At 34.3% G+C, this 16,112-nt stretch overlaps 1 protein-coding gene across 2 annotated transcripts in view; it reads right to left on the minus strand.

The window, feature by feature from the left end:
• LOC136409722 (insulin-like receptor) overlaps positions 1-16,112 on the minus strand; it is a 52,094-nt gene that overhangs the window by 9,273 nt on the left and 26,709 nt on the right. For both annotated transcript variants that reach the window (XM_066391419.1, XM_066391418.1), the window contains exons 3-6: positions 9,738-12,140; positions 9,548-9,687; positions 9,256-9,489; positions 8,900-9,171 (exon numbers count right to left, since the gene is read on the minus strand). In XM_066391419.1, the coding sequence (XP_066247516.1) occupies positions 8,900-9,171; positions 9,256-9,489; positions 9,548-9,687; positions 9,738-12,140 (3,049 nt within the window). The remainder of the gene's footprint in view (positions 1-8,899; positions 9,172-9,255; positions 9,490-9,547; positions 9,688-9,737; positions 12,141-16,112) is intronic.

A 16,112-nucleotide genomic window follows, 5' to 3' on the forward strand; every position in this document is an offset into this window, starting at 1 on the left:
GAACTTGTGGCTGATTATGCTTATCTATACATTCAGTTTTTGCGGATGTTGTGTATGGAAAGTCTGCATCTAATAAGAATTGTTTGTAGACCAGTAGCTATAATTATATCGATGAATAGATCCATTTAAGCAAAACGTTGTTTCATTAGAAATTAAAATTCTAAAAAAGATCTTATTATCCTGCATGCCTTTTTGTTATAATAATTCACAAAATACCATCCTGCGATCAAAATGTACAAGCGTCAACTCTTGGGTAAGCAAAATTTTGTATGGATGAAATTTTAACAAATAACATTTTAACAAATTGCTTACTGATTTTGCAGACACATCAAATTCATCGACAAGTTTGCTCGTAGACTGTAGGGGGATTTCATCGATAGATAAAGGAATGTCTAGTGTTTTATCGTCACCAGTTACTATTCGAGGTCTTCCACATTTCGAAAGGTTTCATACTTCCAGCTGAATTTTTTTTATTAATCCGACAAACTATACTTCTATCAATAGGTCGGTTGGGATTGTTCTCATTAAATACGAGATCCAACTTTTCTTAAGTTCTTTTGCGACCTCCATACTCCAAAAATATTAAAATTTTATTCTTTACTTTTCAGATAAGCGATCAATTTTTTTGATATCTTAACTGTGGTCAATGCCTAACTACTAATTAATTTTATGAAAATCAAAATATTTTGTATGTAAAAAATTATTTACATTGAAGACGACTTGGAATGTTTATGTTTTACTGTTATTTTTTCACTTTCCTTCAAAGTGAAATAAGAATGGATTGTCTATCTAGCAAGCAAACATTAAAACTTTTAATCTTTTTAAGATATGGACATTGTTCTATTTTTTTTTAAGGAAATTGTGGATCTAATTTTAGTTTTGAGTATACCGTTGTACCTCTTATTGATTTACCTTTCAATTAATTTACTACACTGGGTACTTTTCCATCGGAAAATAAAAAGTTAGTAAGGGTAGCTGAATAGGGGTGAAAAATTTGAACATCGAAAATATTGCGTTAAATATCTTTTTTTTTAAATCAAATTATATGTGTTTAAGTATTTTTTTAAGTATCAGGTTTATGAAAGTTATAAACGTGTTGCAATATTTTTTACAAGCAAGGTATGTGCAAGGCCATATGTAAGGACGCCTGGACAAGTGGAACTCATTAGGACTCAGGGAGAAAGGACCACATTAAACCGCTCTTAACCATTGAAACTATCATTCTTCTTCAAAGTCTTCTGTAAGAAATTACGCTGCAAGTGTGATCATCATAAATTAGTTTTTTAGTTCAATAAAAATAATCCATCGACGATCGTCCATCGAGAAGCTCTAATTTGACTATGGCAGATTTTTACCTTTGGGGTCGTGTAAAACAAATACTTTATGCGAGTGATCTTTCTTTAAATGCAGAATATTTGAAGGAGAGAATCAGAGATACTGGCCGTGGCGTCTTTACCGCTCGGAAAGATCCGAAGAATTTATAGCGAACTGCGTCGCAGACTTGAGCTGTACGTTCAAACAGGTGGTGGTGAATGGATCGCGTGAAATTTTTATTTAGTTTCCTCTTTTTTTGTTGAATTATTGTAATAAAAACTTAATAAACAAAAGTCTTAATAACGGTTATCATGAAAACGAGAATTCATTTTTGTAATTTAGAAAAATTTTCAACCAAATGAACCTATTTTTCAATATTTCCCTGTAACGAAAAGGAAGATCGAAACGGTGAGAACAGATTCAACCATTTTGAAATAAGCAAAAAATTTTATAAAGAATACATTTTTCTCGTAAAATAAAAAATATGACACTTTCTCCTCTTAGCAACCCCATCCGGACACATTGTACACATATATTTTAATATATTGAAGTATTTGTCATACAGATTTTTTTACTCATGAATTTAGGTAAATTTTGAATGTTCTTTCCGGTTCTGCTTAAAAAATTACGAGAAATTATATTCAAATGAATAAACAAATCGCTGCCTATAACGGTCAATTTGCAATCCTTTTTACAAATAAAATCAAGACTTGCTATTTCTCTAAATTTGGAAAAGCCAAAAAGGAAAAAGTTTCTTACATCCTTATTTTCTATCCATATGCTAATTTTAAACTTTCTCACGCGACTTAAAATGTTTTTTAACATTCTAAATTTATGCAATTCAGTGATATCTGTTTAGATTCATAATTGCTGTTTAATACCTCATGTAGGCACTTTAGACCGATTCTTGTTCATAAATCTATTTCTGCGTTAATTAGCTTCATAAAAACACCGTAATATGCTAATCTGAATACTTGCTTTATAATCTGGATCAACTTTGTATCAAGGTATACGAAACCTTTTTAAGGTATTTTGCATGTTTTTTTAAATAATTTATTTTTTATGGCTTTAACTAATAAATATTCATTAAAATAATTGCTTTGATATAATAAAATTATTGTTATAAGCTTGCTGACCGATTTGATTACCTCGAGAATGTAGAAAAAGAATTTTAAGTTGCCTGAGAAACTTAAAAATTGCCATGTGGATAGGAAATAAGAAATTAAAAAACTTGCCTATGTACTTTTTCTATGTCTTATGTTCTAATGTAAAAAAATAGTATTTTGACAGTTAAAACTGTCAATTGCAATTTTTTTACATAATTTTTGACAACCAACAACTATCTGCTGACTTGTCTGTTGCTAAGAAGCAATGACAATAAAAACAATTTGTTTTTGAAAATAGATGTCATTTTGCATAATTTTTGAAACAGAACTGGAAGGCAAAGTCAAAATTTACTTAAATTCATATGTAAGAAAATTCCATATGATGCGTACTTTATATATGATACTGTACACTGGCATCGTTTTAACATTCATATATACCACAAATTTTGCTCTTGCATGATTTTAACAAGACCTCAAATCTTCGAGACCCGATGATATCAAACAACACCCGTGGGGTGTTTGGGGATTGTGTTGAGATAATGTATTTTCGTCGGTTGTTTCGGGGTCTTACCAGGGTCATGTTAGAGAGGAACTTGTGATCTGAAAGAGTACTATAATGATGACGGGGTGTAGGATTGAGACAGACCTAACCTGACTCCAGTGTTTTGAACAGTGGACACCCAAGGATATTGAATGTACTACTGGTTGAATTAATGGAACCTGTAAGATGACACTGATACAGTGCTATTTTCAAATCAATCACTTGGAGGTTTGTTCGGTACCTTCGGGTACTGGAGTTCTGGGAAATTTTCAGCGTCGATCAATTAATTCATGTGCGTATTACATTACTGAATAATCTTATTATGTATTATTAGCGCATCATGAATATATTGAAGTAAAAAACATGCTACAAACAAGATTACTATTTTCGTAAAACAAGTATTTATGTTACATGCTTTGCTTCGCAGTAGTTTCTTACAACATATTATTATATACAGGAGTTCCTTATAACAGCTAATAATTAAAAAAACTCGCAGTAGGCGGTGAACCGTAAACGTAGGGCGTTAATTAAGCAATTTACTTTTTACCTTCAAACATCTCATTAAAAGTTGAACCGATCTCAGACATGCCTCTGTTACATCAAAGATTACATAAGACTTCTTTTAATCATTAACTCTTATTTTGACAAAGTTTGAGAGGCTAGACTATTTGGTTTATTAAAAAAATGTTAAAATCAGAAGTTATAGGGTTCGAATCTTAAATTTAGCATATTAAGAAAAACAATTGAACGGTGTGGAATTGATGAAAATATAATAACTTGTGTTCTTTTATAGCACACCCTGTATTTTTTAATTTTTGGATTCTGCAGGCGCATATTGGAATGAAGGTAGAAAAATAGTATTTAGTCATACTTTATTTGGAGAAAATACCACTCTCGAAGGACCACTACATATAATTTTCTGAATATCTTAATTAAATTATTAAAAAGTCAAAGTAATCATAAATCAATTAAGGACATTTTTTCGTCACCAGCAAAATTGCGTGTTTTTCATATCTTATTATTTGCTTAATACATTCTCACTGATGCTTGCGTTAAATTTACCTGATATTTGTTGTTTTACGCAAACTATTGGCTGACATCATAAGAAAACAATGTCTAATTCATTCTCGGAAGAATGTCCATAGCACTATGTTGCAAGTGCAGAGCGTAGTATATTCCCTCAACAATGTTGAGACTCCTGTACTTGCTGCAATTCAAGAGGAACGTTATTTTTCAAAATTATTTAATTTCTCTATTAATTGCCCAGAAGAATTAACTACATTTGATAGATTTTTAAATGATGACGAAAATTTGGTTTACTATCGATGAAGATCTATTTGGTTTTGATAATTCAACCCATACAATTTCAGCTGAAGCAAGTGGGGAAATTAGGAAGAAATTTTAACTATAGAAGAATAAAAAACATATCAATATTCAATAAATTGGCAGATCAATACACCTACTATGGACTAAAGGAAAAAACGAAATATTCCTTATTAAAACTTTACCAAGTTGTAATTAGTAAATCAAATTCAAATGATCATGTTCATATACGGTGTGCATTACAATTTTTTTAAATGTAGCAAGATTTAATGAACAGATTGAAATTACTGTAAGGCTAATAGAACAAGACATTCAAAAATGGCTAGAAGAGCAAAAGAGACGAAACCATTCAGGAAAATTCATCATGCATATTTGTTTTATATTTTATTATAATTTCTATAAATCTTTATTGTTGTCTTTATTGGCACATTTAAATTGCTTTAAAAACCGATATAAATTCGCAATTGATCACAGTCCAGAGTGTTTCACTTGCTGTCGACACGTAGCACTTTTGAAAGATGGTAATTTTAATCAATACGTTGTACAATGTAAGCTATTTTAGAATACAGCCCTCTGTATTCATATATCGATAAAGTTGGGGAATCATCAGGTAATTCTATACTGAGAATATATAAAAAATCACTAATATGGATTGTTTTACACCGGAATTCTGTTGCATGTTCAGGGTCAAAATAAACAAGCCCTCCATGCTGTTTATGCTTTTGTTGAATCCCATTTGCAGTTGTGGTGACTATTATTTGCTTTCCATTTTCCCATTAATTTTCTCTTTAAAACTGTTCTCCGTATATCCGCCGTATATCTTCTCGGCACATAAGTTCAGAGCTATAAGTATACAAAAATATACGTATCGATGGTAATCCCACCATATTATCCATCCAACAACTCAGGCAGTGGCATCAGTGGAACGGTTTTTGTTGCAATAGGTATCTCCTTATCTGGTACGAGTGCTGTCTCCAAAACAATAACCAAAGGGCCATAATCAAGTCAGATTCAGCTAGTGCAATAGCAAAGATAAACTCGAAGAAATAGCAACTACCGCCATATCTCCCACAATACAAAGAAATGTTGATCTATGAAAGAAAATTTTCCTGTAATAAACTATGTTGGATTGTGAGATATGTCGGAGTTGAAGGCAATGAGAAAGAAGATCTTCTAATCAATATTGGCACAGGTCTCAACTTTACGAATTAAAGTTTTAGTAACGGATGGAAGAGTGGCGATGAAGACACGGATAGACTAGGAATGGTAAAGACTTACTGTAAACTGAGAGAGACAAAGGAACAACCGCAAAGATTACTTACAACTCTCCCAACCCGGAAGCTCTAAGTACCCCCAAGTTTGCTCATCAAGAATTTATAAATATATCACGGTGATTAAATGAATGCGATCTGATTCCGATCTAATTCCTTAGCATCTCTATCGATGCAGGGGAGCTTCCCAATTACTCACGTGATGATTTGGGAAGTATAGAACGTGGTTTTAGATTGTGATTTACATAATCACTCTCTATGTATGTATAACTCAATTCGGAGGCGAGCATTCGAATAAATGCTCGATCAATATTATACAGGGTGTCATTTAAGTACGTGGCCAAAATTCAAGGGGTGATCCTTAGAATGGTTCTAAGACGAAAATTTTATATAAACACAGGCCCAGTAATGCTTCGTTTTCATGACACAGGGTTTTGAACTTTTCTTAAAAAATCGTTTTTTCTAAAAATCTTAATAATGTTTTAGCCGATTTTGTTTAAGTTTGGCAGTGTTATTCATAGTCATTATTATTATTTATGCGCCACTGACTTTTTTAAAATTTTTACATATTTTTCACATTAAGCACAGTCATGGCTATCCATTGCACCGGACTTAATTCCGTTAGATTATTTCCTTTGGGAGCATGTAAAGTCCTTCGTTTATAGAACTCCGGTCAACCCTGAAAAGGGATTAATCCAACGGATACGGGATTCAGGTAATCAGATAAGATCTACGCTGGGAATATTTCAATGTGTTCGGCAGTTGATGTTAAGACGAACTAATCCTTGCATTGAAGTTGAAGGAGGACATTTTCAGAAACTGTTGTAAATTTCGTGTTACTTATCGTTAAATGTTTCCTAAAAAATTTGCGTAGCATTTATTTAAGTGTAAAATTAATAATAAATCGTTTTTCTTGTTTGATTTTTTTGAAATTTCCGGCGTTACCCCTGTGCACGCTACTAGCAAAAACAGACAAACAATTTATAGCTTAAAAGATTCCTTTGTACAACATTAAAAACTGTCTCTAAGTTTCAACGCCATATTAATTTGCGTTTTCTTGGTATTAAGGAGTTTTTTTGTTTAATATGTAATATTTAAAAAAAAAGTTTCACACCCTGTATCTTGAAAACCAAACATTACCGAACCTATATTTATATATACTTTTGTGTATGTACACTTTTTGTCTTAAAATCACTCAAAGAATCACCCCTTGAAGTTTCGCTACGTACTTAAATAACACCCTGTACAGTATTTAAGTTTATCCTTTCAATAAGCAAAATATGGTAAATAATGTGATTTAGACTGATATAAATTTGTAGTCACTTACGGACGAAAATTTTTTTCTGTATCCCGGGAACGAAAAAAGATTGATTGAATGCGTGTGCAATACAATTAGAAAGCAATATGATAATTGGATAGGAACAAAACTTTAAAGTGATTTAGGGGTTGTTGCACCAATGATCTCATTCTAAAATTAAGCATTATGGCCTTGAAAACAAATCAGTAATCTAGTGATTGGCGGTATTTGAAAAAAAAACAAAAATCAAAACATATTATTAATTGTTATTTTTTATTTGGAAAGTACCACCACTGAATAGGTCACTAAAAACTACGAGGCGAAAGTGTAAGTAATTTTGATGTAATGAGAATGTTTTTCGTTTTACGGTCCTATAAAAGATCGGAATTTATTACTTTTCAAGACCGTTTTCTCAAACATTACGTGGTTTATTGTCAAAAGTTATGGCAAATTTGATCAATAAACCGAGTTTGAAGTTACATTCTTGTCAAGTTTCTTGATACAAATTCTTATTACACGACAATCTTCAACCACAAAACAGTACTAATTAAATACCCTCGTAGGTAAGGCGTATTATTACATATACTTTTGAATAACCCCGTACACGTACACTTTACAGTTTTCGAGAAAACTGACACTGAATATTCCATATTATTAATAATAAATTTGTATTTTTTAAAACAAATTAACGATAGTCGACCTCGATTTCCTAGAATGCTATTATTTTCATATTTTTTAACAATCCACTTATAATAAATTATTAATAAAGCCTTTTCTAAGTCGTTATGGAAAAAATGGAAATTTGCTCTTTTTAAAACATCTATCTTAAATAATTATGTCTTAAAAATTTAAGAACCCAAACTTATTTGTAATCAAAGTAGTCGCTTATTAACTAGTAAGTCATGCGTTGCGAATATCCTATAATCGACATATATATTTTTCTTTGCCACATGATTTAAATGTGATCCCTTCTAAATATTAAATAAAATATTTAAGTCTTTTCGAAAGTTTTATTGTTTCAGAGATTTCAATTATGGTTACTTTCCAATTTGGGACACCCTGTATACGGATTATATATCAAGGTGGATTGATTTCATTAAAAATCAGTGAGAAAATTGTGAAAGCTGCTGCATCGCCGACTTGCCAAACTTCCAATAATTCCTGTTTCTGTCCATTGCTAATAAATGCACTTAATACTGTCCTGACCTGTTTGTAAGTTTTAGAGTTAGAAGTGCATCGACTGAAAACTTGCACTAAATTAAAAACATGTAAACTTAACTGAATAATAATTATAGAGATGACTTGCTCGATGTTTCAAAATTAGCCTACCATTGGCTAAATTCTAGTCGAGAATCGATGCCAATTATGAAAATGCGTTTTAGGAAACTAATGGAAGGGAACGTTGCGAGTACATCATAATAAAAGAGGATCTGTTTTTAAGGGGTTAGAGAGTTGGAAAGTACGATGACTGGCGACTTTTGGACTCCCCAACCACAATGATGAAATAATTAAATTTCTTTGGTTGGGAAAGTAGCCGATCAATACAAAAATTGCATCGATAAATGGCTGCCACCACTTAATTCAGCTTTTCACGGTTCATGGAGTGAAAAGAAAACTATAATTGGATGCGTTTGGTGACATTCCCAATTACACGTCGCTTTAACGTGGACTTGATTCTGTAGTTGAAACGCACTAGATAGGTACATGTGACGAACTGTTATAAAGTTTGTTCATTAGTCCCCGTGAGTAGTCTTATGTAATACCGTACAATAAGTTTGCTACGTATTTTACAACAATGGGGAATCGATGAATATATGTTGTGGTAAATATTGAGTAATGGATTTCACATGTATATTTATGACAGAGCGAAACGAATCCTTTCAAAGATCCTTTATCTCTCGACAAGACTCCATTCACTTAGTCTAAAAATAAACACATACACGTCGATATAAGAGGAAAAATTGCCATAAAATACCAACATCTTGACCTTTTGGATGATCTATTTTTACGGCAGCTTTCTGTGATTTAAACTAAAGGCAAAACTTACCTCTTCGTTGCGTGCTCATTAACAGTCTTTACAGCGCATCTACTCGCCCCGGGCATACCTCTGAAGTCATGCCCGATGCCTTCCCATACCATTCCGAAACTTCCTTGTCCTAGTTCCTTGATCATCTCCACATTCTTCCTCGGCACCTCCCATTCGTCTGCCACGTAAACACAGGGCAAATAATCGGCGTTTATTATCGGATTTAGTCTCTCGAGTGAAGCTCTTACTGTTGCTACTCTTTTGTAATACAGCCATCCAACTATAGCCACCACCTATTACGAAATATTTCATCAAAGAAAGAATCTTAGTCCAAGTGGTCTTTCCAACTCCTAGAAATCCTCGAGGTTATCACTTACCACAAAAATGAAGGTCACAACCAAACTAAAAATAAGAATGGTATTGGATCCCCCCTCTGGAATATAAAACACTAAATGTTCAGACTCATCTCCAAGTCCATACAACGAAGAGGCTCTCATATAGAGACTGTAATTGCCTGGATAGAGGTCGGTGATTGTATGCACTAAATATTTTCCGTCGCTAGTAAAATTTTTTAAATCTCTATACGAGATGCAGGCCTTGGAAAGCTGACTCTATAATTGAAAGAAATGTCAAAAATGCATACATGGATTCATTATGTATATTTTTTACGTTTTGAGAATCCTCTCGTCTGTAGAAAAAATTAACCGCAACGATCATTCTGTTTGGATCGGGGGGCCTCGCCCATTCAATCGTCACGCTATTTGAGGTGATATTCACCACAGTAATGTTATGTATATTGTCAGCTTCCTCTACAAAACAAAAACATTAACTGAGAACACTCGAGAAGTCATGAACATACTCTTAGGTTGCGTTTGGCCGGATTCAGTGCTGGGATCGCCGCATACGTCTGAATTAGTATCGCCCCTTTCTTTATTCCTGCAGGCGTACACGCTGACTTCATACATCATGTAATGTTGAAGATTGTCCACTGTCACCGCATTTACTGATTTATTCACTGAAAATGAAAAGCTTTTCCAAAACTTTGTGCCCGATTCTGTGGTATTTTCATAAGTGTGATTGTCGTTTAAGGACATGCTGCTATCAAACTGTCGATGAGCAGGTGAGGAGAGTTCAGGCAGAATCCTAGAGGAATTTTCTGTGTTTTTATCGATTATCTTATCGACGCTTCTTCTTGTCCTCTTGATATATACCTTGTTTTGCAGGGCATTTTCGAAGTCAATTCTCGCCTGTTCTTCTTGTTCGTCTGCTACTTTGTGGTTGATTACTTTGCTGGGCGTTGGGCAATCTGGCAATTTTTTGGGCGGGACAGTGGATGTAACTTTTGAAGGTTCAGTCCTTACACTGTCTCTGCAATAATCTCTGTTCGGCAACTTGATGAATGGAAATTTCTTGCCTTTTACTACGTAGTAATCAATTACTCCGTTTGGCGACTTAGGAGGTTTCCAACGAATTCTTAATGAATCGCTACTTGCCCCGTATATTTGAACTTGGTTCGGTTCCGAAGGTCTAGATGACTTGGTGGTAAAGTACATAATGTCACTTTGCGCCCCTCGTTTCTCGCTGGCAATGGTGTATGTTTTAATGAAAAAGGCGTATTGGGTATAGGGTTTCAAGTTTGCTATAGTGTGGTTGATAACGTTGAGATTTGGCCGGTTAGCGACATCGTCCACGTGCCAATTGTCCTGTCCACATGCGTCTCTACCATCAAAAATGCTCACATTTTTAACGGGGGCTTCTCTACTGTATACCACATAGCTTAAAAGTTTCCTAGAGTCATCCAAATCGAAAGTGTGCCACTCTAATACGGCAAAATTGCTAGTTATGCTGGTTATATTAACATCCAGTTTGCTTATATTGCAAGCCACTTTGTCTCCGTTGGAAATACTAGCGATCTCTACATCGGTATGTGAGGGCAAATTAGCTCTTCTTCTAAGATCGTCGATCTTTTCGATGCACAGCTTCGGGTTAAAGTGAAAAAATAAGCGGCCATTTTCGATCTTAAAGTCCTTGTGTGTATTCCAGTCAAACAACTCTTGCAAGTTTTGGTTGTCCAGTACTACCAAAGAATATTGATCGTTTTCCAGGGTCTTTCCGCGTATTACCCTGAGCTTTTGTAGGAAATTGAGATTGATTAAGGAGAATGACCTTACTATCTTCAGGTAACCATCAATCTCTTCAATCATCCCTAAGCTATCTTGTAGAACTTCCACCACTTGATTACCCCCTCTTATCTGAATCTCTACATTGCCATTTATATGAGTGCATGTTCTTAACACTCTTGCAAGGTTGACACTGTCTATTCTAGCCCCGGCACATTCTCTTTTGCAAATATCGTTCTCGCACTTTTCACATCTGTGATCTTCGTCTCGTCCGAAGTAATTCGGAGGACAATCAAAGACACAGGACCCGTTGTGGATTTTATAGGGATGGTCGCTAGCGTTATTTTCGGTGTTCTCTAAATCGACAGGTTTGGTCAAATTAACACATTCGTCAGGAGTGACGCATCGGCGATCAAGAAAACCTAAGAAGTTTCTTGGGCACTTGGAAACACAATTCGAAGACTGATCTTCGCCAGTATTAAGGGCAAATTCCTTGCACACTGTGCATTTCTTCACATCAACTCCGCAGCTCCCCATGCACCTCTCGTCACAACACTCCCCAAAATCATTACAAGCTCTTTTTCCACATTTAGGACAAATCTTCTGACAGTGATCTCTGTCCCAGCACAAATATTTACCGCTTTCTTTTGGATGTTGCGGGCAAGCTTTGCCTTTAACTGAAGCTGGACATACAGGACACTCATTCTCCGGCTTGGAACTCTTCACATACACATTTTGATCCGAGCCGGTGATTTTGCTCCAATCGATGGTGGTAACGAAACAAAGGGACGGATTTTTGTCAATATAGACTTTGCCATTCATGACCTTCGTGAGAGAGAAAAGGTTCACATCTTGTAAAGAGGGCATTTCGAAGATCACAAGAGCCTTTTCTCCGGCAAATAGGTGTTGTCCTCGTATTACAGCTAAGTTTGGAAACAATTTCCCTACGCTTTTGAGCCCTTTTACTCGGAATAGCAGTAGATAGTCGGTTATTTCTACAAGCATCGGGAATGTTAAGTTGGAGAAATCAGTTTCATTTTCAGTGTCAAATAGCAGGATATGTAGGAAACCCTCGATAACTTGGCAGTCCTCTAGCTGCTTGAAGAGTTCTACACTGTTTCGGATATCGATGCTTTTGCAGACTGCAAATATATTTCGACTTACACAATGCAGAATCAAGAAATGTGGAAAAAATATCAAGAAAACATACTCAGATGAGACTCAATTAAAGATATTTAAATGCATCAATGCTAGGAAATTGATGGAACTTAATTTGGTTATAGTATGCGAATGTACAGGGTGGCTCAACGAAAACTTTGCACTTCGATTTTCAATATTTAAAATGAAAATGTGTAGAAACGCTAGGATCCGTCGATTTTTAATTCGAGGGGGGCAGTTTTTTTATTGTATTTTCAACTTTTCAATTTCAACTCCTGAACAGGGATGACGGTTTCTCCCATAATTTTTAATGGGAAGGGGTGTCGAATGATACCTCATTTTAAAGGTAGTTGTACCCTGATTGTAAGTTTGATGTCCCATCTCCGTTAATATGGCAGTTTGCCAAAGTCTGTGAGGGAAAAACTTCTAGTTAATAATGAATTTATCATAATAAGATCTGCAGACTTCAAAATAAGGGTAGGAAGACCTTTAAAAGTGAGATATCACTGAGTCATTTTGATGCAGACGAATTTTACCTCTAAGCGCGAAACTTATGAATGTCACCAAATTACAACCGAAATGTTACGTAATGGAAGACAACGCTTTGAACAAAATTTATTTTATTGTATGGAGGTAAATGGAGGCCATTTCCAGCATTTAATACCTTGATCAGAAAAATAATGTGAACACTTTTTTTCATTTACCCACTTTCTTTTAAGAAAAAAGTACAGATAAAGAAGAATACCCTTTTAAATTTGAGGGGTAAAACTCGCCTCCATCAAAAGGATTCAGTGATGTCTCACGTTAAAAGGTCTTCCTATCCTCTTTTTTAAGTCTGCAGCTCTTATTTTAATACATTAATTTATTTAATTATAAATTAATTATTAACTACAAGCTTTTTTCGCACAGGCTTTGATAAGCTGTCATATCAACAGGGATAATGGCAATTATTTCAAACTTGAAGGTCATAATAAGGGTACAACTACCTTTAAAATGAGGTATTACTCGATACCCTTTCCCATTAAAAATATTGGGATTAACTGTCACCCCTGTTTGGGTTATTGAAGTTGAATGGTTAAAAATACAATAAAAAACTGTTCCTCATGAATTAAAAATATGCGAGTCCAAACGTTTTTACACATTTCCATTTTAAATACTAAAAATCGAGATGAAAAATTTTCGTAAAGCATCCTATATGCTTCCTATTCGTAATAGATGGGTTGGAAATCGTTTTAACTGATAATTTTGAAACGCCATCTGGCTTATAGTGCTATATTTCATGATTTCACGCTATTCATTTAAAATAAGATAACATAGTACCTCTTTATTCTGCGGAAAGAAAATTATTCATTTTACCTCAGAAATGGGATTTTAATGCAATAAAATTGAAACTAAACCCATTTTAAACCAAAATTACCTCCGTGGTAATGCCATAAACAACTTCTTATCTACAGGTTCATCACTACTGAACGATGCAGTACTAATTTATAAAAGTGTAGAATTTATTTTAACTTAAATGTGTTTTGAGTCATCTACTAGATGGGGATATTATATTATAGCATTGTTGGTAGCATATCAAGCTTGACCACTACAGGGTGTTTCAAAATTATCAATAATCTTTTCCTTAATAGAAATGAAACGTATTCGCATATAAGTATAAATTTATGTAAATTGGTCTAATTTCTCTGAAAGAATTTGTGATATCTAGTTATTCATGCGTTCCTGAAACACCACGTATTGCGGCGAAATGATTTCGAATAGCTATGCAGACATTTTATAATTATTGCGAAAACATTTAAAGACTAGACTATTTCTATCAAAATAAGACAAAAAGATAATATAAGCGCCAAGCAATGCTTCGTTCCTAAGATGTAGAGTTGAAGAATAAGCGATACGGAGTGTCTCAAATAAAGTAGGGTGCACAAAGAATTATGGCTATGGTTATTGGAGGTCTTTCAGAAAACAACATTCAAGAGATAGCTGTCCATGAAATTTCAAGTTTTCCTTATATTTTGAAATCCCCTGTAGACATTTTTAATTTCAAGACTGACTTCAAAGTACGATTATTTTTTGTAATTTGTGCTACCTTCCTTTATGAATTTATTTCATTTGGGGCATCCTGTGTATTGCCATTCTAAAGCTCCTTTTTTCTTTCATCAACATTCCAATCATCTGGTGTACCACTAATGAAGATTTATGGTTTAATTAATCGAAAAAAACAAGTTTAAAATGACGGCTGAGCATCATGTTAAGATACTTTTGTTAATGAGCCACTCCGTATATTACGTAACGCGTATTGCCTACATCAGTGAAGCTCAAATGGGTGAATTTGAAGTTGTAAATAGTGACCATATTTATGTGCTGCAGAGATTGGTTTCAATAAATTATGTTTTCATTAAGAATAAAAGTAACGAAAATGGAAAAAAAAACTAATGTGATGTTAACTTTAAAAGATCGATATACAGTGTGGAAGTTTTGGATGGAACAGTCCATATAACTAAGATGCCAAACATATGCGGCCAAACTCTTCGGACACGTCGATTTTCATTTTTTCTTGCGGTTTTTTTGATGGCAAATTCAAGTATACAGGGTAGTCCAAAAATAAAGTACGACCACCAACTTTTTTTTTTCAAATGGAAATACCTATTTTTTATTTAATTTTCGAATTCTACGCAAAGTTCTAAGTGTGTTTCATGTACCATGTTCTATACCTGAACACAACAGATCGAGAAATTTACAATTGAACATTGTTGACGTTGTTTATTTACCGTGTAGTGTTCTTCGTCGCTTTTGATTTATTGCAAAATGGTTCTTCATTTGACAGAAAAACAGAGAATCGAAATTCTAATTATGAAAGGATATGGAGATAGACAACGTACACATCAAGGAGTATATGTGTTTTATTTAACAATAAATATCTAGATGATGGTCCTTTAGTGCACTCCAGTTTCTAAAATTTTAAATAACTTTTCTGAACATGTTAGATACAATTTACAGCACCGGCCTAAAGTACCCGAAGAAGTGCAATTAAACGTTTTATTGCAGCTACAAGAAAATCCGCATAATACCTCGCGAGCAGTGGCTGTTAATAATGACATCAGCCATATTTCTGTTCTGAAATATGCGAAAACTTATAAATGGCATCCATTCAAATTACCACGAGTTGGTTGGTCCACGAGCTAAATGCAAATGGTCCAGATCGTAGAGTTGAATTTTGTGCTAACATGATGGACATGTGCAATACTGATGCTACTTTTGTCAACCGTATTATGTTTTCTGATGAAGCCACCTTTACACTGAACGGTACAGTCAATAGACAAAACTGTCGCTATTGAACACCCCAGAATCCTCGTTGAATGATGGAGGCCCACACTCGATTTCCAATAAAGATAAATGTTTGGACCGGAATAGTTGGCAACACAATTTTAGGACCGTATTTCAATGACGGAACATTAACGAATGAAAAGTATTTCGAATCGCTTATAGATCTTGTTGCTGCTCTTGTTGAGCTATATCCAAATGAGAATCATCTTGATGTTCCCAATGATACTTTATAGTTTCAACACGATGGAGCACCGCCTCATCGTGTTGAAATCGTCATTACGTTGATGTTAGGGCTTATTTAAATGACATTTTTCCTGAATACAGGATGGGGAGACGAGGGGTAATTGAATAGCTAATATGATCACCTGACCTCACGCCTTTAGATTACTTTCTATGGGGTTATTTTAAGAGTAAAGTGTACTTTAACCAACCAGCAACTATCGAAGCCTTAAAAGAAAGAATCCGTAATGAAATAAGAACAATTACCCCAGCAATGCTTCAAAATGTCAAACAGGAGTTCATTCATCATCTTGCTTACTATCGAGAAGTAGGTGGGACTCTATTTGAACATTTAATTTAATTGTTGCTTGTTGTTTTATTTTGTATTAAATCGGTCCTTTTCAGAACCAAAG

The sequence above is a fragment of the Euwallacea similis genome, chromosome 6 (assembly GCF_039881205.1).
Source record: "Euwallacea similis isolate ESF13 chromosome 6, ESF131.1, whole genome shotgun sequence".
Taxonomy (NCBI): domain Eukaryota; kingdom Metazoa; phylum Arthropoda; class Insecta; order Coleoptera; family Curculionidae; genus Euwallacea; species Euwallacea similis.